Source organism: Hippoglossus stenolepis, chromosome 13, assembly GCF_022539355.2.
Source record: "Hippoglossus stenolepis isolate QCI-W04-F060 chromosome 13, HSTE1.2, whole genome shotgun sequence".
NCBI classification, from domain to species: Eukaryota; Metazoa; Chordata; class Actinopteri; order Pleuronectiformes; family Pleuronectidae; genus Hippoglossus; species Hippoglossus stenolepis.
The window spans coordinates 7,139,596-7,164,446 of NC_061495.1; the positions used below are offsets into that span (position 1 = coordinate 7,139,596).

Below are 24,851 nucleotides of genomic sequence, written 5' to 3' on the forward strand. Positions count from 1 at the left end.
AAATCAATTTAACACTCTTAAAAAATGACTAATCTGCTCATGCACTCTTTACAATAGTACACGTTCACTTTTGGGAGGATGACTACATTTCATGGCTGTGCAGAGTAGGATTAATGGGTGCTTTTGGTGCCTAAAGACGCTTTTCCATCCCAGGGTAATAAATTTAATCTAATTACTTGAATCCACTCAAAGTGGGTCATTGATCTGGGAGGCCTTATCAAGTGAATACTGCTATTGATCTGGGCAGGGATATTTCTTCCCAACGCTGTTTCGTTGTCGTCAGTACTTGATTTAAGCCTGAACACCCATTTTATCTGGCATTCTATGGCTGACTTTGTGGACCATGTCAGGACAGAAGTGATGTGTGCTGGGTTGGAGTAGGACACTGTTCATTTTCAGGCCTCATTGAGCTGTGAAAAGTAATAATAAAACAGATGGTCTGCCATTTCAAGGCCTGTCACAGATGTTGAGGGTTGCACCGGATCGCTGGGGCTGTTCTTGGGCAGCCTTCATCATCACTGTCTGTTAATGCCTACAGTCAGAACAGCATTAGTGTGTTTGCAGTGTATGTAAATGATTCATATTGTTAAAATGTCTGACATCCCTTTAGTTTTAAAGAAAATCACATTAAGTTAATTGCTGTTACTCCTTGTAAAAGCAAACAGACAGAGATTAATACTAACTGCTGCCTTTTTGGGTTTCTACCCCAAGGATCCTCTTCTGGACCGACTGGGACGCTACTTTCCCCCGAATCGAGGCCGCATCAATGAGTGGAGGAGGTCGGCACATTGTGTTTAAGGACATGGAAATTGGCGCCTGGCCTAATGGACTGACTCTGGATCATCTGGAGAAGAGGATTGTTTGGACAGATGCACGGTATGCCGTTTAGAGTTCTCCTGCTGCGTGCAGAAGCTTTCACACCTTTCGTTCGCATGTATGACATATTCTACTGCAAAGGATTCAGTAGATATTCCCCTTGAATCGCCGATGTACAACCAGTGGGCGTTCAATAATGGACGACATGTAATATTTAAAGATTTTAGTACAATGGCCATATTTGGTTTTGAGAGGGTCTTGAACAATTTAACAGCTCCATCAGTGGACTGGTGGGTTAAACTTTGATCCGCCTACTTGCGCGGATCACTTTGAATGCATTTGAAGAGCAGTTTAAACTTTGATGTGGCCCTTTATTTTCATCTCTTTTGAACAGCTCTGATGCGATTTTCTCTGCACTCTACGATGGCACCGGGGTCATTGAGATCCTCAGGGGCCACGAATACCTGTCCCATCCCTTTGCTGTGTCTCTCTACGGAGGCAACGTGTACTGGACGGACTGGAGGACCAATACTTTAGCGAGAGCCAATAAGTGGACTGGGCGGAATGTGACAGTCATCCAGAAGACAAGTGCCCAGCCTTTTGACTTGCAGATCTTCCACCCCAGCAGGCAGCCACAAGGTGAGAACAGATTTCCTGGCTTTTCTGCTCATGCTCATAGAAAAATGGAAAATGCTTTTATTAGCTGGTATTAAATACATTTTTTAATATGTCAGTTTTGCTTCAGGGGTTTGTTTCTTATTGGCATAGCATGTTGATGTATATCTATACATTGTTTGAAACCATAAAGTCATACACTTATATTGAGGACTATTTGCTATTCATGTTTTATCTGGGATATGTGTTTACATGAAAGATTGAAAAAAGTGGTTATTCATATCCCATATTCACAATAAATCCAAGTATCCCAGTTACTTCTAATTGTCTGCTTGTGCAGGCAGATGATGTTTAACCATGGTTACAACGGCACATCCTAATAGCAATTTTGATTCCTGTATGGTGGCTATTTTAAATGAGGCAGCTTTGGCTTATAGCGAATTTAGGTCTATTAAGATGGTGTTGTGGATTGACAAGAGAAACAGCAAGTATTGAACATGTCCTCCACTTTGACCTGTGTGGTGCTGTCACCTGTCACCAGAACCAGGAGGCATTGGATGAAGACTGTAGGTTGTGGGTTCTCATGGTGGAGATTAGTAAGTGCAAATTTTGTCAGAGTTGGTCATGAAACCAGAGGAAATAACAGCCTGAGTTTGCTCCAGAATTGAGATGCTGTTGTTGCCCCCATTTTTTGTGTTTATGCTACGTCACTGAGCTGCAGTGGTCAGAAAGCGGGATAAGATGTATACATGCACCAGAATCCCGATGATTTACGTATTGGACCAACTTGTAAAATCATGTTTCTCAAAACTAGGATAGGGGCTTATCTAGGACACTGGAATAGAGGATATGCTGTTTACGTGCTTAACACAAAAACGGGAAACTTCAACACTGAAGATGTAAAAGCAGTCTATGTGTCTCCACAATCTCCAAAGTGGTTGCTCGTGGTGTTGGGCTTCTCTATACATTTAAGGTCTTGACCTTTTTATGATATGATTTGACTCTTAAAGAAGAAATTAACTGAATACCTTTTTATTATAATTCATTCCTCATTTTGCCATGCATTTTTTGTGTGAAGGACTCTGTAACCTTGTTTAGATAAGTGCTATACAAATAAAGTTATTATTATTAGACTTATTATTATTATATTTTTCACAACAGGATACAATACTTGTAAACAAACCAGAAGGGTATCATCTTTATCATGCATCTGAATCTATAAAGTTGGTTCAACAGCAACTGACCTCCATATCGTAAACTATAATTAATTATCATTCATAACAAAACCAGTACAAGAACTGGAATTAGAAAGGTTCAAGAACAGTGATCATTTCATTGTAGGTATTTCATTTTTAGGCCTGTGCACAAAAGGGGTTCAAACTCATCACATCCTATCATCTTGTAAGAATTCAGTTCAAATTTTGCTTTAGTCCCACCATTGCCTGGGTTGTTGACGGAGGATTCATTGTCCTTTAAAACAATTAATTCTCATGAAGTGACAGGAGATAAAAAACAGCACGATGTAATTAATTTCAACTTCTGCCTCTGCCTTCATTTGGCCCGTCAATCAGTGAGCAAGTGTCTGAATGAAAGAGGTACTCATGCAAAGAATTAGCTTTGCTTGAGTTAATGGTACCTCTGAATGTGTTTTCTCATTATCCAAATTATTGCCATACTACTACATATTAGAACTTCATCTTTTTTTCCCCCAGACGTGAATAAAGAGAGCTTCGGAATGAAAACCACATCTACGCCTACGAATAATTGTGGCACATCCAATAGACAGATCAATTAGTAATATGAATAGTGTATTGTGATGCCAGGAAATACATTAAAAAGGTCTGAACCTTCATTAATATTCTTAATATACTTCAGTGAAGGCTTCTGAAGTGAAGTGTCACAGCTGAATAAGAAATCAATTTTTGTGAAAGCTGAGTAATCCAAGATTCTGACCACAAAAGTTTCACGGCTCATATGCTGTCTGATAAAACAACTAGATATCTCAGACCATTTTTATTTCATATGCAGATCAACATGTATGAGGTTAAAATGAATGAAATCTGTTTTCAATTCTCTTTCAGTCCCCCCCCGGTTAACAGTCTGTATACATAGATATTTGATTGATTTTTAAAGCAGGTCTGCCAAAATAAGACACTGGAGGATGGATCATTTTGGCTAAGACCGACTGACTGAGCACTCTGTTCAACAACTGCCCTTTTCTGCATTGCCAAGTTTCCCCGTCCCTCAATGGGCATTACTCCGGTGGTAATGCACTGCTTCGTCAGTGTGTCACAAGTTCATTTGCATGTTTCCTTCCTGTATCTGCATCCTCCTGACTGTTCACTATAGATAAGTGGAGGCAAATGGGACTGCTTTTCCAAAGAAGACGGTAAGCGTTCCTAATCCGATTTAAAAGAGCTCATCTGGGTTGGAGGGGGGGGGGATCTGGCTATTATCCACTCTAGCCACAACCCAGGCCTTAAAGATGTGATGCTCCGCTAGACCCCGATCAACTGGAGGGATGTGGCGAGAGTGGCTGAACTGAACAGCACATATGAGGCTTGTCTCAGGAGCTATTCAGCAGGTGAAGGTCCACTGGAGCCAGGCAGCCTTTAAATGATTTGTCATTTGAAAGGCAAGGCAGCAGTTTAACATAAGAATGGGGAACAGGCATTCACAAATCAGGAGGCTGATTGGCCTGTTGCTATAGTTACAGTTATTATAAAACAAGTGATTAGTTGATCATAGACTGGGGGTCATAAAGTAACTATGAGTATAGTCATTACTTTACTACTATTATAAACACCCAAATAACACCAGTGAAGAAAATAATGTCTCCTGTCAACAGCTGGGTTGGTTTTAATCAACTGAGTAGGAAGTCAATGTTATTCAGTGGTGAGATGTACTAAAGTACATGTTACTGTACTTAAGTATATTTTCATGTATCTGTACTTGTATCAAATGGATTTATCGTCAGGTACTATTTAATTTTACTTCACTACATTCTAAACATCTGCACTTTCTACTGCACTACATTTTTACTATGGATTGCCTTCCTTGTTCACATCATTTTTATTTAAAAACATTTTTTAATATTTAAAAAAAATAGATATATTGAGAGGGGAATTGGTTCACTGATACAAAATGTACTTATACTTTACGTTTATTCAAAAGCAAGTACTTGAATGAAGAAGGTGCTTAGGATAATTTAGTTGGATCGTAACCTTTCATAATTGCTCTTTGCTCAATATGTGCAAAATGATATTTATGCCATTTAGAAGATACAGTTACTGCAGGCAGACAAACTGCTCTATAATTGTGTCAACAGCATTGTGACACAGGCAGAGAAACAAATAAGCGCAGCAGTTATAGGTTTCTCAGTGGCAGGAATAACTTGTGTATTAAATTGTATCATAGCTGATATGGATGTACCTGGATCTAAATACGTTATACGAGAGAGCAGAAATAATGAAAAGCAATTGATATATTTAAAGTACCTTGAACTGAATGAATAAGTTGATTAATACCATTTTTGATGGCCACATGATAAAGATGCCCGTCCTGTTTGTAAATAGGAATCTAATTTCATTAGCAAGTCATTTTACTCTCTAAACAATTTACATTCTGAGAGGTCAATGCACTGCAAGTCGGGAAAACACATGCAAATAGATAAAACAAGTTCAAAAAATATGTTCATCAATTTACAACACATTTGATGACCTCTGCAAATACTCCCAACAAAATCAAATAGACAAACATGCAGCGTTAATACACACAGAACAATCAACCAAGCCGTCTCTTGAATCGAGGACGAGCTGAAGTGAGACAATAGACTTCTTTCCTTTCATACCATGAAATGAAACTTGGAACCTGTTGAAAGTCGTCTAATTTGTATCTGCGTTATTGAAAAGGGATTAAACTGTCGCATCTAGGAAGACGAGGTGGAGGTAACAAAGAAAGAGCCTTGTGTTGTAGCTGGATTATTGTCAAATCCTCACATTGTGCAAAAAGTTCATGCGTTTTCTGTTCTGCACTTATAAAGTAGTTATTCACATTTTCACTGCAAATTGCGGGAACATTCTCTGCATTAATCCATTATTCCCTTCAGCTGAAAGCTAGTTTTCCTCATGTCTTTATCTTTTATAGTGTCTATTTTCATTTTGCAACAGAATCTGTTTCTTACAGATCTGTTAGTTACAGATTCATGTAATTTAGTTTTTTGAACAGATACACATAATGACGTCTTTGAACATCTAATCACGACGCTGCGTCTTTTCACAACATGCTTTTGAGATTGAAAATAAGCATCTCTTTATTTTTTCTGACTACCCTTATTTCCTGCAAAGGAATCCGACAGGTTAGAGCAAGCAAACACCTCGTCTCTGTTGTTGCTGCCTGTCATCTCTCAAGAGCACGAATCAGGTGAATACACCGCTGCTGTGATTGGTCCCTACACTGAGTGAGCTGGGTGTTGTTTCCTGCTCGCAGAAACATAGAGCTGCATTTTATTGAACTTAAATAAGCCACATTTGTGTTGCAATGTCGCTCTTCAATGTTCTACTGAAGGAGCCCTGGAAATGAACTTTGAATGAGCTTGTTCGACATGAATCACCCGCGGTAGATGGAGGAGTTTGATGCATGAAATGTGATTGTAGAATAATGGGAAATAGCTGAACTGTGGGTGACGTCCTTTTTTCTGAATATGGTCCTTCAAATGTATTGTGCCTTTAAGCGTTAACAGCTGGTGGAATTCAGCTTGCTGTGCATGTCTGCTGGGAAGTGACAGGTCTTAACCTAGTATGCTGCTGCCCTACAGGAACATGGTGGTTGACATAATGTCACCCTCAACCTCTGACAGGTCACAAAGAGTAAACATAGCTATAATTTTTAGCTAATATTTTTTTCAAAACCCAACATTTTTCTTTTTAAAAAATAAATAAAAAGGACATATGGTGTAATTTCTCCTATTTGGAGCCTGTGAACTTGTTTTAAAATTCATCTAAAAACTGAATTGATTTTTTATATTTCTCTACTGAACTATCATGGTTTCATGCTTTGTAATTTTTTGCCAATAACAAAGAACATTAATATGATGATGGTTGTTTTCAGCTTTGCTTTCTGTTTCTATTTAGAAATTGCATTTTCTTTGATGGGCATGATGACAAAGGGCTATAAATGCTGTGTATAATGGTGCAGGACCATTAAAATAATGAAATGTACTCTCTTATCTCGGTTTAATTGTTTATCACCCTCTGGATCCGATTCACTCTTCCTCTCTGAGTTCTCTGACTTCCTCTTATCAGTGCTGACTCTGACAAGGTTATTATAGTCTGCTGCTTCAAGTGGAAGAACTCAGCCGTCTCTGAATTCCCATGTGTCACAGATTTATCTAAATTGAAACAAAATATTGATAATCATGGCCACATGCTTGACGACTAAGTGTACATACATGTTTTGAGTGTTAACACCATCAACACCATCCCTCCCTGTGGGTCCGACCATGCTTTTTTTTGATACCATACTCCAATCTACTGTCTGAGAAACTAGTTCTGATGTTGTTGCACCAGTAAACAACTTTAATTATCTTGGTATTTTCTCTCAGGACAATGTTGCCCCTGAAAAAGACACATTTGAAAAATAATATCAATCTTTCACTTTTGCTCAGTTACTCTGCGAGAGAGAGAGAGAGAGAGAGAGAGAGAGAGAGAGAGAGAGAGAGAGAGAGAGAGTGCTGTCTGCCGGGGCACAACACCACACTCTAAGTGCACTATCAGCAGATAAAGACAATACTGGCATCATATAATAAGCTTGTTAAGACTGAGAGCTAAATATTTTTTCAGATTTAATGACCATACCCAAGCATAGTCCCAGAACTCTGCTTAATATTGTTGATCGCCCTTTTAAAGCCATCTGCTTTTACCTCCTGAGTTTTGATTGTACATTTTAACAATTACACTACTTAAAGTTTTTACGGACACACTGGATTACTGCATAGGTGCAAATGAGGGCAGCACGGTGGTAGAGTGGTTAGCACAATTGCGTCACTGTTGCTGGGGTCTTTTGCATGTGTTTCCTCCAGGTACTCCGGCTTCCACACAGTCTAACGACATGCACGTTGAGGTTAGGTGGTTTGGAGACTCCAAATTGACAGTAGGTGTGAATGTGAGAGTGTCAGCCTGGTGATTCGCTGGTGACCTGTCCAGGGTGAAATCTGTCTCCTGCTGACATTGGGATTAACTCCAGTTCCTCCTGAAACCCTCAGTGGATACGATGTGTAGATGATGGGAGGATGGACTTGTAGACAAAGGATCACTGAACAGTCTACGAATGCAGCTGCTAGACTTTATTCTGACATCAGGATTCTTTTTATAGAGTTTCTACACTGGCTACCAAATCTTTTTATTGATTTTAATCCTGTTTTTAATTCCTTTTTTAAATCTCTTCATAGCCAGACTTTGTGATTTCTGCTCCTCCTCGACCAGCATGTGTGCAGCCTGAGGTTCTCACTCACAAACCAGATACTACTAGATTCATGACTCTATAGGGAATCGTTCCTTTGCTGTTTGGGCACCTCAGCTCCTGAATGACATGCCTGAGGTGCTCAGACTCACCAGCTCAAAATCTCCTGTGAAATTTCTTCTCAAACTTAATTGTTCTTGGTTACACTGATGGAAGATTTTATGATGACGTCTGTCTCTCTTGTTTTTATTCCGGCAGCTCTGTTTATATTGTCTGTTGTGACTTTGGTTTTGAAAGGTGCTATTCAAGTAAACTATAATTATAATAATTATACTTTATTATATTGCAGAGGCTGTTTGTTCATTTCATGTCCAATATTCATCATGGCCTATCTATGTGCTTGCCACCTTCCCTGCTTACACTGTGTATTCTGGCACATCCCTTTTCTCTTTGTCTCCCTTCTCCTCCCATCAGCCTCCAACCCATGTGAAGAGAATGATGGACGTGGTCCCTGTTCACATCTGTGCCTCATCAATTACAATCGCACTGCTTCCTGCACCTGTCCACACCTCATGAAGCTCTCAAACAACAAACAGTCCTGCTTTGGTGAGTAAGACCTTTCTCATTTTGCATTGTTCTTATTTTATCAGGGTAAAAAAACAAAATAGATTGTGTAAATAAAAGGGGGGAAGGTGTTTTGTTTTACATCCCATTTTACTGACCCTATTATTTACATTAGGGTATAACAGTCACACCCCCACTTGGATCTGATAACTCAAATGATTATTCTCTGAATCCTCTCACCAGCACTGAAACGGTTCCTCCTGTACGTGCGGCGGTCTGAAATCCGCGGTGTGGACATTGACAATCCTTACATGAATGTCATGACGGCGCTGACGGTGCCAGACATTGATGACGTCACCATGGTGGACTACGACGCCCAGGAGGAGAGGATATACTGGGCCGACATCAAAACACAAACCATCAAACGGGCCTTCATCAACGGCACCCAGCTAGAGACCATTATCTCTGCAGGTGGGTGTTGTTGGTTGTAATTATTATGTGTCTGTTTTGTCTGTTTGAAATGATTGCATCAATTTAGAGTATACATCATTTGTTGAATATCATAGTATTTGTACCTTATTTTGCTTATGTCCGATGTAGCCAATTTACCTGAGCTCATTTGCATTACATTTTTGTAAAGCACACAGCTTTCTCCATGTTCTCCCCCCACAGACATAGTGAACTGCCGCAGCCTGGCTTTAGACTGGCTTTCAAGGAACTTGTACTGGCTCAGCTCTGAAAATGACGAGTCACAAATCAATGTGGCTCGCTTTGATGGCTCCCTGAAGACCTCCATCATCCACGGCATTGATAAGCCAAGGTGCCTTGTAGTGCACCCTGCCAAGGGGTAAGTAGATTAGAGCAGTCTGTTCACTTTGTCAGTACCTTACTTTCAATGCATGGTCTTAGGAGACCGGACCGTACAAGTAAGATCAGAGCCTCGTCGTAAAGAGACGATGTTCTACAAGCTAAACATATTCACAGGTCTTTACCAAGTTGACACGTGGAACAGAATCTATCAGGTTACTAGGGACAATTAATAAAAACATGTATTGATTGTTGTACACCTTGTTATTTCTTGTGCCTGACTGGATCATTACCTATTCACCTCACACATCCACACACAGGAAAATCTATTGGACAGATGGCAACACCATCAACATGGCGAACATGGACGGGAGTAACAGCAAGGTCCTCCAGCAGAATCAGAGGGAACCTGTAGGTCAGTATCTCATACTGAACTGGAACAGTTGTAGCTCACATGTGACCGAGCTCTGTCTGTTTATAATATGTTAACGTGCATTTTATAATCTGATTTACTCTGAACGTAAATGACACGGTCACATGGTTCCTAATAACTCAGTTTTTCCAATAACTCAAGGGCACTTGATTTGTCATTGTAGCCCACTGCAAACATCTTAATACCACGAAACAAGAACTACATCTGAGGGAATTTGTCAGTTTTGTTTGGTTATAGATTCAATTTATGGTAATTTAATTCAATTAAATTTCCCAGCTTCAGCAGCTGTTTCACTGCATGCACCGCTTTGCATCTGTGCTCACTTCATTCCCAATTCATTTCAAGCAATTCCCCTATTTGAGCTGGGATATGATGAAGATAACACGACGAAGGTGTTTAGTAGAAAACTGTAATAATCTCACTTTGCCATAATCTGATTATCATAAATTTACTCCATGCAAGTACATATATTGACTTTTTAAAAATAGAATCAGATGTGGTGTTTGTACCTGCTCTGACATTTTCTCTGCTTCAACGACGTCAGCGAGAATCAGAAAGAACAGCCACCTCCTCCGTGGTGATGTTATCGCAACAGGCAGCGTCAAAGAGACTCTTTGAAAATGTCAGTGTCTGGTAGAGACTGTCCAAGGCTTTGCATGTGTGCCAATGCTCAACTCCTTTGAAATCTATACGAATTAATGCAAAGCTAAAGTGTTACATGTGTGCACTTATGCTTAACAATTTGAATCCCAAAGAAATTATTTACTTTTAAATCTTATTTATATGTAAATCTATAAAAATGTTTGTTGTTACTGATGATATTCTTGTTCTAAACCTGAACCGACAGACTTTCGTGCATGTTTATTGCACAGATTGCAGATGCTCTTACAGCAAACATGCATGTTTATTCATGCAGATTAATTATTATTATTCATTTTATGCAATATATAAGATTGTAGTGACTCCATCATTCTTATAATTTCATGTGAACAAGTCCTGTACAAATATTTTTCAACAACCGAAACTTAATCAAACAGAGTGCATCCCTCTATTTGGTGGCTTTAACATGGCGGCTATGAAAGGATGAACCTGGTTTGCGATGCCGTTAAAATACGTTACTTCAATGTGTCGCTCTGCAAGGACACAGTACAGGGATCATTACACTACGTCACATTCAAAGCTGCTGGTTGTTCTCTACATTTTGTTTTATGGTAACAGCTTTCATTTGGACTGCATATTGCTCGAGTTCACCGCCTCCCACTTCCATCTGCCAAACGCAGCCTTCTGCATTCCATGACGAGGTCTTAGGTTCTGGTTCATCTATTGAACATCATTGAAATGATCACCTTTCGAGAAGGTGAAACATCTCTGCAGCAGCACACAAACCACTCTTCTGACTCGATTAGACCTTTTTACTGTAGACTGTATTTTGGCAGGTCTAGTTTTTAGTGAAACATGCAAATAGAAGAGGAGAGTTAACATCTTCCAAAGGAGAAAGGTTTGGATTGTTCTGCCCCCAGCAAAGAAACGAGACATAAGATTTAACAGTGAAAAATGTAGTTTTCTCAGCAACAGATCATTTTTTATTATAATTTAGCAGATTTTAAAAGTAAAGAAACACTCTGAGGGTTTTTTTGACCGTTTTCTTGTGTCATTAGTATAAAACAGTCAGAAACAATTCGAATCATATATATTATACCTCAATAATATACCTGTGTAATATTTGGCAGGTATTTATAATAAGAAAGGAGTTACTGAGGGGTTCTGTTGGATCTACTCCAGATACTGTCATTTGATTTAGATTTTCTGAATTTGCACAAACGTATCTGGCAATATTCAGGAAAACTAGGGTCTAAGTACAATTTTTTTCTCTTGGAAACTTAGTTCTTTCAATCATGCCTAAATTGCAAAGCACTGATTCCAATAGATTAGTGTCATTGATGAGTGAGTGCTGTCTGATTTTGAACATTTGAAACATGAATATTTCCATAATTATCCCGTCTCCCCTTTTGAGTGTAAATTCCAATAGACATGAAGTGTGCTTGATCGAGCAGTTGTTGCCTGATTTAACAGAAACAATCATCTGGCCCTCATCTCTTGTAGTTGTTGCCACACAGTTGAAGGTCAAACCCCTTTTCACACAAAAACGGCATAATTGACTCCACTGTATTCCCTCGTTCTCCTGGGCCTGTCAGCGCTGCAGATAACAGAGTGCGCTGAATTCCACGGTACGGTGCAGACCTGGGGACGAGGCTAAATTAACGACACATTGTGACTGTGAATCTGCCAGACATGAATCTCACACACGGTGGCATGGTGTCAACCAGGAAATGGATTTAAAAGCGTTCAGTCTCAGTCTTGTTCATATTTCATGCCAACTTGTTATAAAGAGATCCCCGGCAACACGAGCCAACAGACACATAAGCATTTATATCAGACCTCAACCAAATACAGTATTTAGCTGTCACAGTGATGCAGTTCTGAAATAATGATAATAGTTATAACTTAAATTGTTATAGCACATTTCTCGGGACCCAAGGACGCTTTACATATTTGTAGGGAGAAGGACATATTGTGCTTTAGCCAGAAGTAGCGTTTTTATTTGCACCTTCTCAGTGCTGCATATTTTTCAGAAGTCAAGACAATATGTTGCCATCTCATGAAACTCTTAAGATGGTTGAGTATGGCGTTTATTTAATCTGGAAATCTGTGTATGTAAAAACTTCAGCTGTGCACTTGAGACAAACACACAGAACTGTATCCGTGAACACTTCTGCTCTGCGTGCACAACTGTGGTTCTGCTCACATCTCACTTCCCCTACACACTGACTACTGCTCAACACTGCCCGACAGTCGCTCGCTGGTCAAATCGGGGAAGTCGCTGATGCTCCCCTCCTCCGATTGGTCAATTTGAACACCCCAGTCCCAAGCCTATCTCTAATCATGTCTTAAATTATATTTAAATGATGTTTATGTTACACGTCTGACCTACTATTGATTTACGATTATATGATTTAGTTTTCTAAGTATTCATCTGTTATCTCTGGTTTTGTTTGCAGTAAAAAAGTTAAATATCGGTCCATGTTTTGAAAGTCACGCTCTGTATCCTAATGCATCCTTGCACAATGAGAGCTAATGTGGGATCCTCTCTTCACTTGTCTCTCTCTCTCAGGTCTCTCAATAGACTACACTGCCAGCAAGCTGTACTGGATAAGCTCGGCCAATGGCACTATCAACAGGTGCAATCTTGATGGCAGCGGGTTGGAAGTGCTGGAGTCTCTAAAGAGGGAGTTAGCCAAAGGCACAGCTCTGGCGGTGATGGGTGAGTGCGGCTTGTCACAAGTGCATCAGATTGCCATTGGGGGGATTAGTTCAAGAGTTGCGGGGGGGATTACTTGTTTAACCAGTTAAGTGGCTGGAGAATGGAGCCATTTAGGCGGCGCTCGCAAGAGTTGTGCTTCACGTGGTGTGAAGCAGCACGGGCGGCAGATAATTAAAACACAGGACAGCAGTGATTGATGATTGATTTTCTCACCCTCTTTCGTAATGAAAAGAGACGAAGGTGTTCATTACATGTTGATTCCTGGTATCGGTGCTGAATCCAGTGTGTCTCCCTATCCATCAACTCATAGGTTCATTTGGAAAATGGCCCTGAGATCCAAGTCAACGTGTTTGGGAAAAGAAAAATCTCCTCTTTAGCTTGAAGGTTCACCAGACCTTTATTTTTCAGTGAGGCTTTTCTTTTTCTAAATGCGTTCAAACTGCCAATAGGACCATATGTCAGTGTAATTTGGTTGTTATTCATCAGCGTAGCCAAAACACATTGTAGCTCTCACATTACACCACCCACAAAGTGTGCAATATAACAACAGCAATGGGCACTGCTCACAGTTCTCAAATATCAACCGTTATTTTTTATTTTTCACACAGTGCATGTCCTGCATATAAAAATCAAATTAATTTCCAGTGATTCATCCCCTTTCTTTTGGAATTTTATTTATTTTCTACAGCAGACGGGGGATTTAAATTTTACATTGCCTCACTTCTACAAGCTTGAAACTGGGAAGCTTCCCAGTGAGCCCTGTGAATATGTGAATGCATGGCGCTTGCCAAATATGTTAATGTGAAGGGAGCAGACACACTGTAAATAAAGTTGTTAGTAGAATTTTTTTATTTTTTAAAGAAAAAAAAAAATAATAATAAAATCAGCAAGTGTTGTCAGGGTGATATTTTGTGTTCTTGAAGAATGTTATTAATCATGGCAGCCCTCCGCTTCCTGTGTGCTGGGTATCTGTCCGTATGTGCAGAGCATTAATTACAAGGTCACAGAGTTGCACAGCAGTGGCAGAATGTTGTTTTTGTTTGTTTTGTAACATTCTGCCACTCTAAGGAGGAAGAGTGTTTGTTTTTTTGTGGCCGATCCAGATCTCATTATTGCATTTTTCTGAATTGGGAGGTAGAACACAAGGTGACATAGACTAATGGCTTTGTTCCTGCACAGTAGCACGTACAGCAAAATGATGAAATCCTGGTCTCCATCAATCACAATTAATGGCATTTTGTTATGTTGAGGAAATTGTTTTGAATGGTAGAATGAACATTTTATTATCATTGCATTTGTTGCATGCTAATTATGTTCTATACAGAGAAGATAACAATCTAGTGGATTTGTACATTCAAATTCATGCAACCATGAAACTCTATTTTTCCTGTTTTAATGAAATATCACAGCTTGATGATTGGCTTCACTCTCTCAGACTATGGATGTTGATCTATCAAATATAGTAATTATAGTATATTAAACACGTATTAATGTTAAGCTTTATGCTTTATAAATCGTAAAACTGGTATTACCTCTCCACTAGTTTCCAGATTATATATTGGCAATGATAGAACACTTACAACCGCCCAATATACTATGAGCTATGTATGCATATCAGCTTATTTGTACCCATTTAACACTACAATATGAATATTTACTATAAAGTCTGTTGCTGTGCACATTCAAATGCATTTAATGTAATGCCCCCTTGTTCCTTGTCTGTCAGACATTGAGTTTTCCTCCTTTACTATAAGCTATTGGGCCTACACTTGTAAAACGTATTGGGTCAGCTGAAAATGAGGCGGGGGTAAGACAGCATGACAGCAGCCAGACAGGTCATTTTCTCAGAAGCTTCTTTTTTGCTGTTGCCAAGTAAATGGACTGTTGGTGAAAACCATTACAGAGTAATGTCCCCTTCTGCAGATGTTTGTTTTGTCTCCATGGTGAAAGATGCAATTAAGTGCATTTTCTGGCCATTCACTCTGTTTACCACTAAGTTTCCTTCAGTGTCCTCTCCGTGTCTCCTCTGCTCAGCAAGCTGTGACTAGACACCTACTGGAATATGAACAAATATGCATTATAAATGTTATTAGAATAGCGATATTCATTTACAGATATAATAGCAGTCAACTGTGGCAGGGACATAACTTGCAGGCATCATTAGGTGGCTGTTGATATTGAGTTTTCTGTGGGGATTTGACCAATCAACATTAATGAGCATTAATCTAACAATGGCTCTCCTCTCTCATCTGCGCTGTGATAGCTTTCATTGATCAGTTGGTCGTGTTTGAAGTGGTTATGGTTGCCCCCCCCAAAGCAGCATCATAAATAAATGAGGAAGGCTTGAATTCTGTCAGGTCTTCTGGCTCCCACACAGCAGGAGGTGCAGACACACACACACAATCAGGAGAAAGGGTTTTAGCAGCAGCTTGTCTCAGTGCACTGATAATCTGTGGAGGGCAGTTCTCAGACAGGAGTCTGACATTTTGTCTCGCTGAGATGCTCGTGTTTCCTTTTTTTGGGGCTTTTCCATTTGGCGTGTGTGTGGTAGTGATTGCTCGCGCTGGTTGAGAAAAGGCATAATGAAGGTACTGCTACTGACACAAGGTCGATCCACTCAGGTCTGAGGGCGCTGTAATAATTTGATTGGCTTGAGGGAAAGGTGAGGGCTTCTATTTAGAAACTGTGAGTGATCCATCAGCCCTGACTTGCCTGGAATCAAACTAGCAGCGGAGATGGAAATTGAATATGATGTACCACAACCGAGCAATCACAGCTAGCCGGCGGTCCCCACGGCATCAAATTAACACTGGGTGCAAAGCTAATCTTGGCTAGCGCGCCCTCCAGGGTCAAATGTTTTGTAAACTGCATGTAGACTGTCATCCTCACTCATGGGAATCTGTCTGATTTGTGGAAATGAGTTTTACATTCCTTTGAGCCTGAAGCTACCAATGCATGAGGGGATTGTTTGTGTATGTATGTGTATATGTTGTTTTTATATTTCAAATACACCTTAAAGGTTGTCTCACCATCTGGGGATTAAGGAAAGTGCACATGTTCCTTCAGTGTTTGGATATAAAAATATGCTGCTAATTACCTGATGAGTAATAATTTCTTTGGGGCATACTTCACTTTTTATTTTCATTTCAGGTACAGGTAGAGGGTTTCTGCAGGGTCTTAAAATGTCAAAATAGTCTAGAATGGAATAATCTGAATCATAGGCCTCAGTCTTGCATACATTAAATTGTTATTAAATAATTATTAAATACATTTAGGTCGCTCTTAATTATGGTAACGTTCATCCAACGCCACTTCTGTTGAGCTCTAAAATATTAAAATATTGTTGTGTTTTTTAAGAGAAATGTTTGGCAGCATGCACTATGAAAAAAGTTTTAACATGTTGAAACTTGCAGAAACCCTGTAGCTAGTACAGTTATTTCTGCTTAATGAGGCTGCATGAAACGAAGCGGTTGCTGCAAGTGGTTGGTGGTTGCTCATAAAATGTGATTTAAATACAAGGATTTTATTTTTATTTTCTGGGGGGGGGGGTTGTTTAGTAAGATTTGCCTCTATATTAATGAGTTTGTCCTTCTACTCTCTTGCCTATATTAAAACATGCCTCCTTAGGGTTATATTTTTTTCAAATTTGGCCCGTCTAAAATGACCTAAAAATGATGTGCTCCCCCCACCCCCACTTCCAGTGCCTACACTTAGAGGGACAGGAGCCACCTGATTCTTCTCCACTTTGCACTTCAATGGGATTTTAAAATTGAGAGTTCATTACCCTGTCAGTAGAGGCTGTGGCAGAGTGCCTGGACTGTGCATCGCTGAGGAAAGAGCAGGGGGCTGTAGGATAGAGTGGTTGTGTTGGTGGTTTGGCTTAGTGCGCCATGGTTAGGAGCCTTTTTGTGTATGTAATGTATTTACAAAGACAGGACACAACAGCAGTGCTGCTGAAGCCTGGAGGTTCAATGTCTCACAGACCCAGACAGGACAGGAGTCTTACCTCATGAGGTTTAAAAGAATAAAGATGAGGACATGCCACATACGCTTTGGCATGTAATATAACCAAATGTAAATATGTGTATACATCTCCTGTATTTGTAGATATCCCATTGCCCCTTTCACTTTACTATGGCCACTCCCAAACTGTTGAAGTACATGGAGGAGCGTAAACCTTTCTACTATGCGTCATGGCTGCAAGATGCCCACATCATCATCATCACAACTGGCTGTGCAGTGTATCTCACTCTTTAATCTCAAATCAGCTCAGAGAATGCCTCAATTATTTAGGAGCTTATACGATATAAGAGTGCGAGCCGCTTGGCGTGTTAGACTGCAAGCTGAAGCTCAATGTTTACACTCGGCATTGGTGTTGAAGGGCGCTGTTTGATTGTGCTCGAGTGTTTCTGAGGGATTGTTCGCATCACAACCTTATTTGCATACTTCAAAGAAGATGTAAAGAACATGTTGCACAGAAGACAAGTATTACCTGAAGGAAGAAAATGGAAATTATGCTCTCACTTTGTGGCCAAATTTTTTTCACACAATGACATTGATGCTCACAGGTGGAAAACTGTGGTGGGCGGATGAGGAGTCGGCACAGCTGGGAACGGTTAACAAGAGGGACGGGCGGAACCCTGTGATTTTGAGGAACAAGACGAGTGGGGTGGTTCACATGAAGGTGTTCGACAGAGAGGGTCAGAAAGGTAAGCGGCCTCACACATGCAAACACACAGATGCAGACAAAGAAAGACCCACGTTGTACATATGGTTTACGCTTTGTTGGTTGTGCATGATATTCAGGAAGAAACCCGTGCCAGCTGAACAATGGAGGATGCTCACAGCTGTGTTTCCCCACCTCTGAGAACACCCGGAGCTGCTCCTGCACCGTCGGCTACAACCTGCGTAGCGACCGCATGTCTTGCGAAGGTAAGTTTCCCAAGTACTCAATCAACATTTGACATTTCATGACTCTAACTAAATATTTATCAATGTGAGTTATCGCTACATAGGTCAAAGGGCATTCAAAGTTGACCGTGCTTTAGTACATTTGTTTCAGGGTATAATAGGTCTTGTCTCATTCTTTAGGTGTTGACTCGTTTCTGATGTATTCCATCCACGAGGGAATCCGGGGAATCGCTCTGGAGCCAAATGACAACAGTGAAGCCCTCATGCCCATCACAGGAACTCTGTTTGCTGTGGGAGTTGACTTCCACGCAGGTTTGATACCATAAGACACACACAGCGATTTTCCCTGTTGAATGAGTGTTTGATATTGGGTTTAAGGCAACAGATACATAAGCCTGAAACCAACTGGATTTATTTAGCTAATTTAGTTATTTGGCAGCTGTGTAAATGCCTAATGACTATGGTTTACCAGGTTAATCAACTCGAGTGTAAATTTGAAAAACAGCAGTTTTCCGGATAGAATAATTCCTCCATTAGTAATAGTAATTTTAGGTGAATTAAGTCATAATATTACGAGAATATATTCGTGATTTTATGAGAAAAAATATTTTCTAAGTCCTAATACTTAATAATGTTGCGCTGATGAGCCAAAACAATTAAAATTGTATTTGTAAAACCTATACCACAGATGCGGCATAAATCTAATTTGAGACAGGAAACAGATTAATCCTGGCATAACTTTATTATAGTAAATGTAAAACTTAATCTCATAAATTTGTCTTTTTTCTCAATATTACAAATTGTCCTCTTAAAGTGGCCCTGCTACTGCTTTATTACCTGTCGAGGTGATCTGTTTTTCTTCAACCTATACTTGACCTCTAACCACTCTTCAATGTGTGGAAATGAACTCTTAAAACTAGAACGGTGTAGATTTGCTTCTCAACAGTGGTGATATCAGAGGAAGTGTACAAACCCGATTGCATCCTTATAATTTGAAAATATTATTTAATTATTACTTTACCTTAGAAATCCTTTATCAAACATAAATTATAATGATAGGAGCATTTTACAGTGACTAGAAAGGCCATGCTGGGATGCACATGCCCCCCTGAAGTGTCTTCAAATGTCAAGTGGAGAGAAAATTGATGACAGTTGCTACAGTCTGCTCTATTTTACTGTAAACAATCAAGCAGGAAATGAGAAATAATTTGAAATAATCTAATTTCCACGTACAGCATTTAAAACATTCTACTGTGTTTTGAAGTGAATTCCTCTATGTAGCATTATCAGTGTTTCACTACGGCACAAACCCTTTTTCTTTTATTCTTAAAACACTATTTTTCTTTGGTATGCTGGGCTCTAACCTTTTGAATAATGGTCTGTGGGCTTGCGGAGTGCAGTGTAGATGGAAGAGTAATAAGTTCACATTATAGGGGAAGCACAGCATGAACAAGATCAAACTATTTCCTCACAAGCTTCTGGAACAATCGTAATACAAAGCAATTCCCACCAATACGGTATCAAATGAAGGCACCGTAACATACCTAGCAAAGCATGAACCCAATAGCTTGTGCTGTCATTTGTTACATCCCTGCTTATGATAAAAATGATAGATCCATTACACCGGCAAATACTATGAATATACTATAGGCCGGTACCGTTCCATATATGCAATAGGTTGCTGCTGATGCATGATAACAAACCCTGTGTAGAAGAAATTGCATATGCATGGCTGAAATGTACTACATTTATATACTAAGGATTTGCAGCGATTCTTTTTTATAAAAAAAACCCCCGAAGCAATACTGAGAATTCTGTTTGAGTAATTCCATATGTATGCTATCAGTTTGCTATGTAGCTCCACAAAACACGAGGGTGGGTGATGTAAATTTATACAAAGGGTTTCTGAAACAGATTCCTCACCGGCTGTAGCTGCCCGACTGTGCCAGAGGCAAAGATCAGCAGATCCGTCCTCACCTCACAGGATTTAATATCTACAGACTGTTAACTAATGAAGGGGGACATAAAAAAAAACACACAACAGAGGTCACAACAAAGACTTCTAGTTATATTGACAGTGTTCGGGACATTGTTCATGCCTTTTGCAAATGTCTCTTTTTTTTTTTTTTATTCAGTAACAACCACAGATAAGTGGTCTGGTCTGTGGTTTTACAACAGTTCCCTCTTTCTCTAGTCTTGAGGATCATTCATCACCCACTCACAGAACATCTATTCTCTATCACACATCATTCATACACTGCTGGCACAGTCGTCAGGGACATTTTGGGATTCAGTATCTTGCCCAAGGACACTTCGGCATGCAGAGTTGGGCAGGCTGGGGTCGACCCTCTGGTTAGTGGACGACCCACTCCTCCTCCTGAGTCAAGGCCATTAGATGGCAGATGGGATTTCTGTTTTTGCTATCGGTCATTCCACCACTTTGGTTCACACTGAACAGATGTTGGATGGATTATTATTCTATTTGCTATCCATTGTTATCTATTGTGTTCTGAAACCACCACCACCTGAGCCTATCTGGTGAAAAACATCAACCTATAGCCTACAAGATAGATGAGAGCGGGTTTTGTTCAGATGATTATACTACGCAGAGGTTAAAATACTTTACGTACTGTGCTTCTGTTTTAGAAACTGCAAAGCGCTGCCTGCTAAGCCTCATTTAATGCTAATTAGAGAGTATTGAACTAGCATGTTAAGCTAAGACAACAACATTAAACCTACTTAACGTCAGCATGCTACCATTGTCATTGTGGGCACATTTACATGCTGACATCGGCATTTACAGTAGCTCAAAGTGCTGTTGTGCCTCCTTGTGTATAGTAAGTACCTCACATACACGTTTTATGGCTGTAAACTTTTAATCTCTCAGTTTGGCTGATCTGATCTTTTAAACACACATTTTGAGGCAAGCATTTAAAAAGGCTCAAGAGCAAGAACACTGAAATAAATAATGATAGAAATCACAATAAATCAGCCACAAGGAATGTGAATGCCCACAGTAACAAAAAGCTTTGCAAATAAACGTCCCCTTGCTGATAAAGGCACAGTGTTGGCATGAGTCAGTTTGTTATCCAGTAACAAGAGCCTGATATCTGAAACTGAAACTGAGTGATCTTGATGTGTAACCACAGCTTTTGGAAATAGAATAAAAGCTGAATTCATGCCAAAATTAGACGTGATATTATAGAGCGAGATTGCAGATCATCCTCCCCTTTGTTATTTTGTGCAGGTGAACATGCAAATGCATTAGTAAGCCCATCCAAAGAGAAGCAGCGGATAGCATAATTTACATGTCATTACAGGAGCCGGGCTGCCAGAGCAGAACAGATGAAAGCCTTGCAGCTGTATTCTGTCATATGTGAGCTACGTGTTAAGTGTGTTAAGGCAGCAGGAACAAGAAAGTACAAATGAACATATAACGCCCCCTAAACTCCTAACAACCTGCGCAGAGCCAAAGTGACAAGCCTGCACAGAGATGCACCTGAAGACTGCACCACAGATAAATGACCAACTATTTGAAATGCCTAAGTAATAGGGTTTTAAAACCAACACCATGTTTTACATGAAGCAATATACTGCACTGTCAAATTTGGCAGACGACAGCCATTTCCTGTTCAGGGCGCTGTACGTCAACTGAGGCTGAACTGTGCGCGTATTTTTCACCATCACACTTTATAGTCCCACACAACATTTGGCGAAATGGGACGAGCTGCTGTAAAATGCGGTTTCATTAGCAGCTTTTGTTTGTGGCAGCTGCATTCGTCAACCTATTTTCTCCTGTCATTAACTGTGTGGTGCATTCTGCAGGAAACGACACCGTGTACTGGACGGACATGGGCCTGAACAGAATATCCCGCGCCAAACGTGATCAGACCTGGAGGGAGGACATCATTACCACTGGCATCAGCCGGGTAGAAGGCATCGCTGTTGACTGGATCGCCGGTTAGTATCGAGACTTTATTACCACAGGTTTCCATGTTGATATTGACTGTTTAATTCTCACTTTATTATGCACGGCTTCTTGTTACAGAATTAAGTAGATTTTTTTTATATGTATAAGTCCATGATCAATCAACCGCTGCTGTATTTTAACACTTGAACATTGCTTCTCTCTACTCAGGAAACCTGTATTGGACAGACCACGGTGTCAACCTCATAGAAATCTCCCGTCTGAATGGTGCATTCCGCTCGGTGGTCATATCTGAGGGACTGGATCAGCCCAGGGCCATCGCTGTTCACCCACAAAAAGGGTAGATAATGTCTTTATTTGTGTTTTTATGTTTTTGTTTTCATTGTAGCTGTGCACTATTTGATTTAAAGCATAGCATCCCTATTAACAGTGGCTTCAAAAGACTTTTCTTGCAGAGAGAGGTGATGTTTTATGCATTTGCCTGCTGGAACTCTAAATAGTAATATAGGAAACAAAGAGATGGCTGGAAAGTAAATACACAGATTGTGTATTCAGTGTGTTGGCTCTAATACAGAGTGGCTACATTCCTTTATGTATAATGTGTTTGGGCCCTTATTTCCCCCTTAATTCATGTTGCAATATTTTAGTTGGTTTGTTTTTATTCTCAATCATTTACAAATGGCAGTGCTCAAAATGCACTTGAAGTTTATGCTTTAACTGTAAAGCTTTAATGGTTTGTTTAAGGGTTTATTGCAAACTGTTTTTGTGAGAGGAAAATTGGCCGACTAAATTGGAGGTTTCTTAATTATATTACATGTATTTTTCAAGCATGCATTGCGTTTGTATGTCACTGTACTGACCAGGTATCTGTTCTGGACTGAGTGGGGTCAGAACCCCTGCATCGGCCGCTCCCGCCTGGACGGGTCAGACCAGGTGACCTTGGTCAACTCGGGCATCATGTGGCCCAACGGGATTACTATAGACTACGAGGTGCGGTTACACACAGTCACATCCACCTCCACTCCTTATCTATGTATATAACCTACCTCCTACTTCATCTTTAATATGACTATGCCTAAGCCATTCAGTGTCTGATCTGCATTTTAAAATGACCCTCCAGGAAAATACATTATACTGGTGCGACGCCCGCACAGATAAGATCGAGAGGATCAACCTTGAGACAGGTGAGGCCCGGGAGATTGTGTTGTCGGGGGCCAACGTGGACCTGTTCTCAGTGGCTGTGTTTGGGCCTTACATCTACTGGTCTGACAGGTAATTTATTATTTTCTTAAATGCAAACATTGGCCTGCAATGTTAAACCTGACATTAACCCTTCCCTTTACAGGTCTCATATGAAAACATAAAGAACAGCAGCTCCTTCTAGCAAATGCAGAGGGTCACCACCTATTTTTTGTAAATAGTCCAGACACAGTTCAGCGTTAGCAGGAAGGGGAGATCCTTCCTCAACCATCCGTAAAATCAGGCACACAGTTAAATTTAATGATGCCTTATTTCTTGTCGTTTTAATGCATATTTATTCTCTCCTGCAGTTCTTTGGAACAGTGTTGTTGGCTCTCCGAGGCACAGACTCAGGCAGATTTTAAACTCCTGCAAAATAAATTGTTGCGCAGTAAATAATCCCGTGTCTTGTTTGTTGAGCATGTTTTTAACATTTCTTGCATGACTTGACAATCAATCATCTCATTCTCTCCTCTTTACAATGAGGGCGACAAAGGAGAGAAGCTGTTAGCTTTATTGCACTTTTATCTTCTCCAGTTTGAAGTTTTGTGTTAGAATGGGCTGATAGCAGTGTTTGGATTTTAACATTTGTCAGATAAAATGCTCTTCTGTCTAACTTTGTCATTACCTTTCTTCAGTGTGAAATCAGAATGCAGGAGGCTTTCTGCTCTGAAAATGAAACCGCTTCTTTTGCCTCTGGTTTTATTCAGAGCCCACGCCAATGGTTCAATCCGACGTGGCTTCAAGACTGACACCAGTGAGGTTGTGACCATGAGGAGTGGATTAGGGGTCAATTTGAAGGATGTGACAGTCTTCAATAGAGGCAGAGAAAAAGGTAGAGCATTCATTTTTTCATTTAGTTTCTGCTGCTCTGCACTTCACCTGTGATTCTAATATGTGGTGCAAAGTGACCAACTATTTAGATATATGACTGCACAAATGCAAAATCTGAGACAAACCAGTAACTGCACATGTCTTGTGTTTTAAAGGCACCAACCCGTGTGCCAGGAGTAATGGAGGCTGCCAGCAGCTGTGCTTCCACCTGGGCAGTGGTCGCCGGACGTGCTCCTGCGCCCATGGCCGCTTGGCAGAGGACGGCTTTGCCTGTGAGCGCTACGAAGGCTATCTCCTCTACTCTGAACGGACTATACTGAAAAGCATCCATCTTTCGGACGAGAGCGACCTGAACTCGCCGGTTCAACCGTTTGAAAATCCTGCATTTTTCAAGAATATCATAGCGCTGGCTTTCGACTACAGTCAGAAGACCGCTGGGACCAACCGCATATTTTTCAGTGACGTCCATTTTGGAAATATCCAGATGATAAATGATGACTGGACAGGAAGATCTATTATTGCAGAAAGTAAGTGAATGATATAATCCCACTGTGTTTTACATTATGGGTTTAAATGTGTAATCAACAACAAACACATCCAGAGAAAAAACGCACAGACAAGGGGACAACATGCAAACTCCACACTGAACAACTCCTGGCCAAACTGGGATTTGAACTTGAAACCTTCATTGTGTGAGGCATCAGTATTCCACCACAACACCCATCGTTTACTTCTCAATCCAATTTCAAGAGCTCTGGGCTTTTTTAACCTCTATTTTCTGTCATGTTGTCATCATGGCATATTGTTGCATATACAGTGTAAATAGTTTTATTCTACTGCAGTTTTAAATATAGGACAACCTGTATATATACACACAGCATTAATAGGCTACATGATGGGACCAGTCCCTCTCAATGTCTCCT

At 40.2% G+C, this 24,851-nt stretch overlaps 1 protein-coding gene across 1 annotated transcript in view; it reads left to right on the forward strand.

Moving 5' to 3' along the window:
• lrp1bb (low density lipoprotein receptor-related protein 1Bb) overlaps nucleotides 1–24,851 on the forward strand; it is a 113,504-nt gene that overhangs the window by 20,544 nt on the left and 68,109 nt on the right. The window contains exons 9-24 of the mRNA XM_047342656.1: nucleotides 712–876; nucleotides 1,211–1,455; nucleotides 8,365–8,496; nucleotides 8,698–8,925; nucleotides 9,127–9,301; nucleotides 9,582–9,676; nucleotides 12,867–13,016; nucleotides 17,585–17,725; nucleotides 17,823–17,948; nucleotides 18,108–18,239; nucleotides 21,753–21,887; nucleotides 22,066–22,195; nucleotides 22,719–22,845; nucleotides 22,976–23,127; nucleotides 23,805–23,929; nucleotides 24,084–24,455. Of these exons, the coding sequence (XP_047198612.1) occupies nucleotides 712–876; nucleotides 1,211–1,455; nucleotides 8,365–8,496; nucleotides 8,698–8,925; nucleotides 9,127–9,301; nucleotides 9,582–9,676; nucleotides 12,867–13,016; nucleotides 17,585–17,725; nucleotides 17,823–17,948; nucleotides 18,108–18,239; nucleotides 21,753–21,887; nucleotides 22,066–22,195; nucleotides 22,719–22,845; nucleotides 22,976–23,127; nucleotides 23,805–23,929; nucleotides 24,084–24,455 (2,630 nt within the window). The remainder of the gene's footprint in view (nucleotides 1–711; nucleotides 877–1,210; nucleotides 1,456–8,364; nucleotides 8,497–8,697; nucleotides 8,926–9,126; nucleotides 9,302–9,581; nucleotides 9,677–12,866; nucleotides 13,017–17,584; nucleotides 17,726–17,822; nucleotides 17,949–18,107; nucleotides 18,240–21,752; nucleotides 21,888–22,065; nucleotides 22,196–22,718; nucleotides 22,846–22,975; nucleotides 23,128–23,804; nucleotides 23,930–24,083; nucleotides 24,456–24,851) is intronic.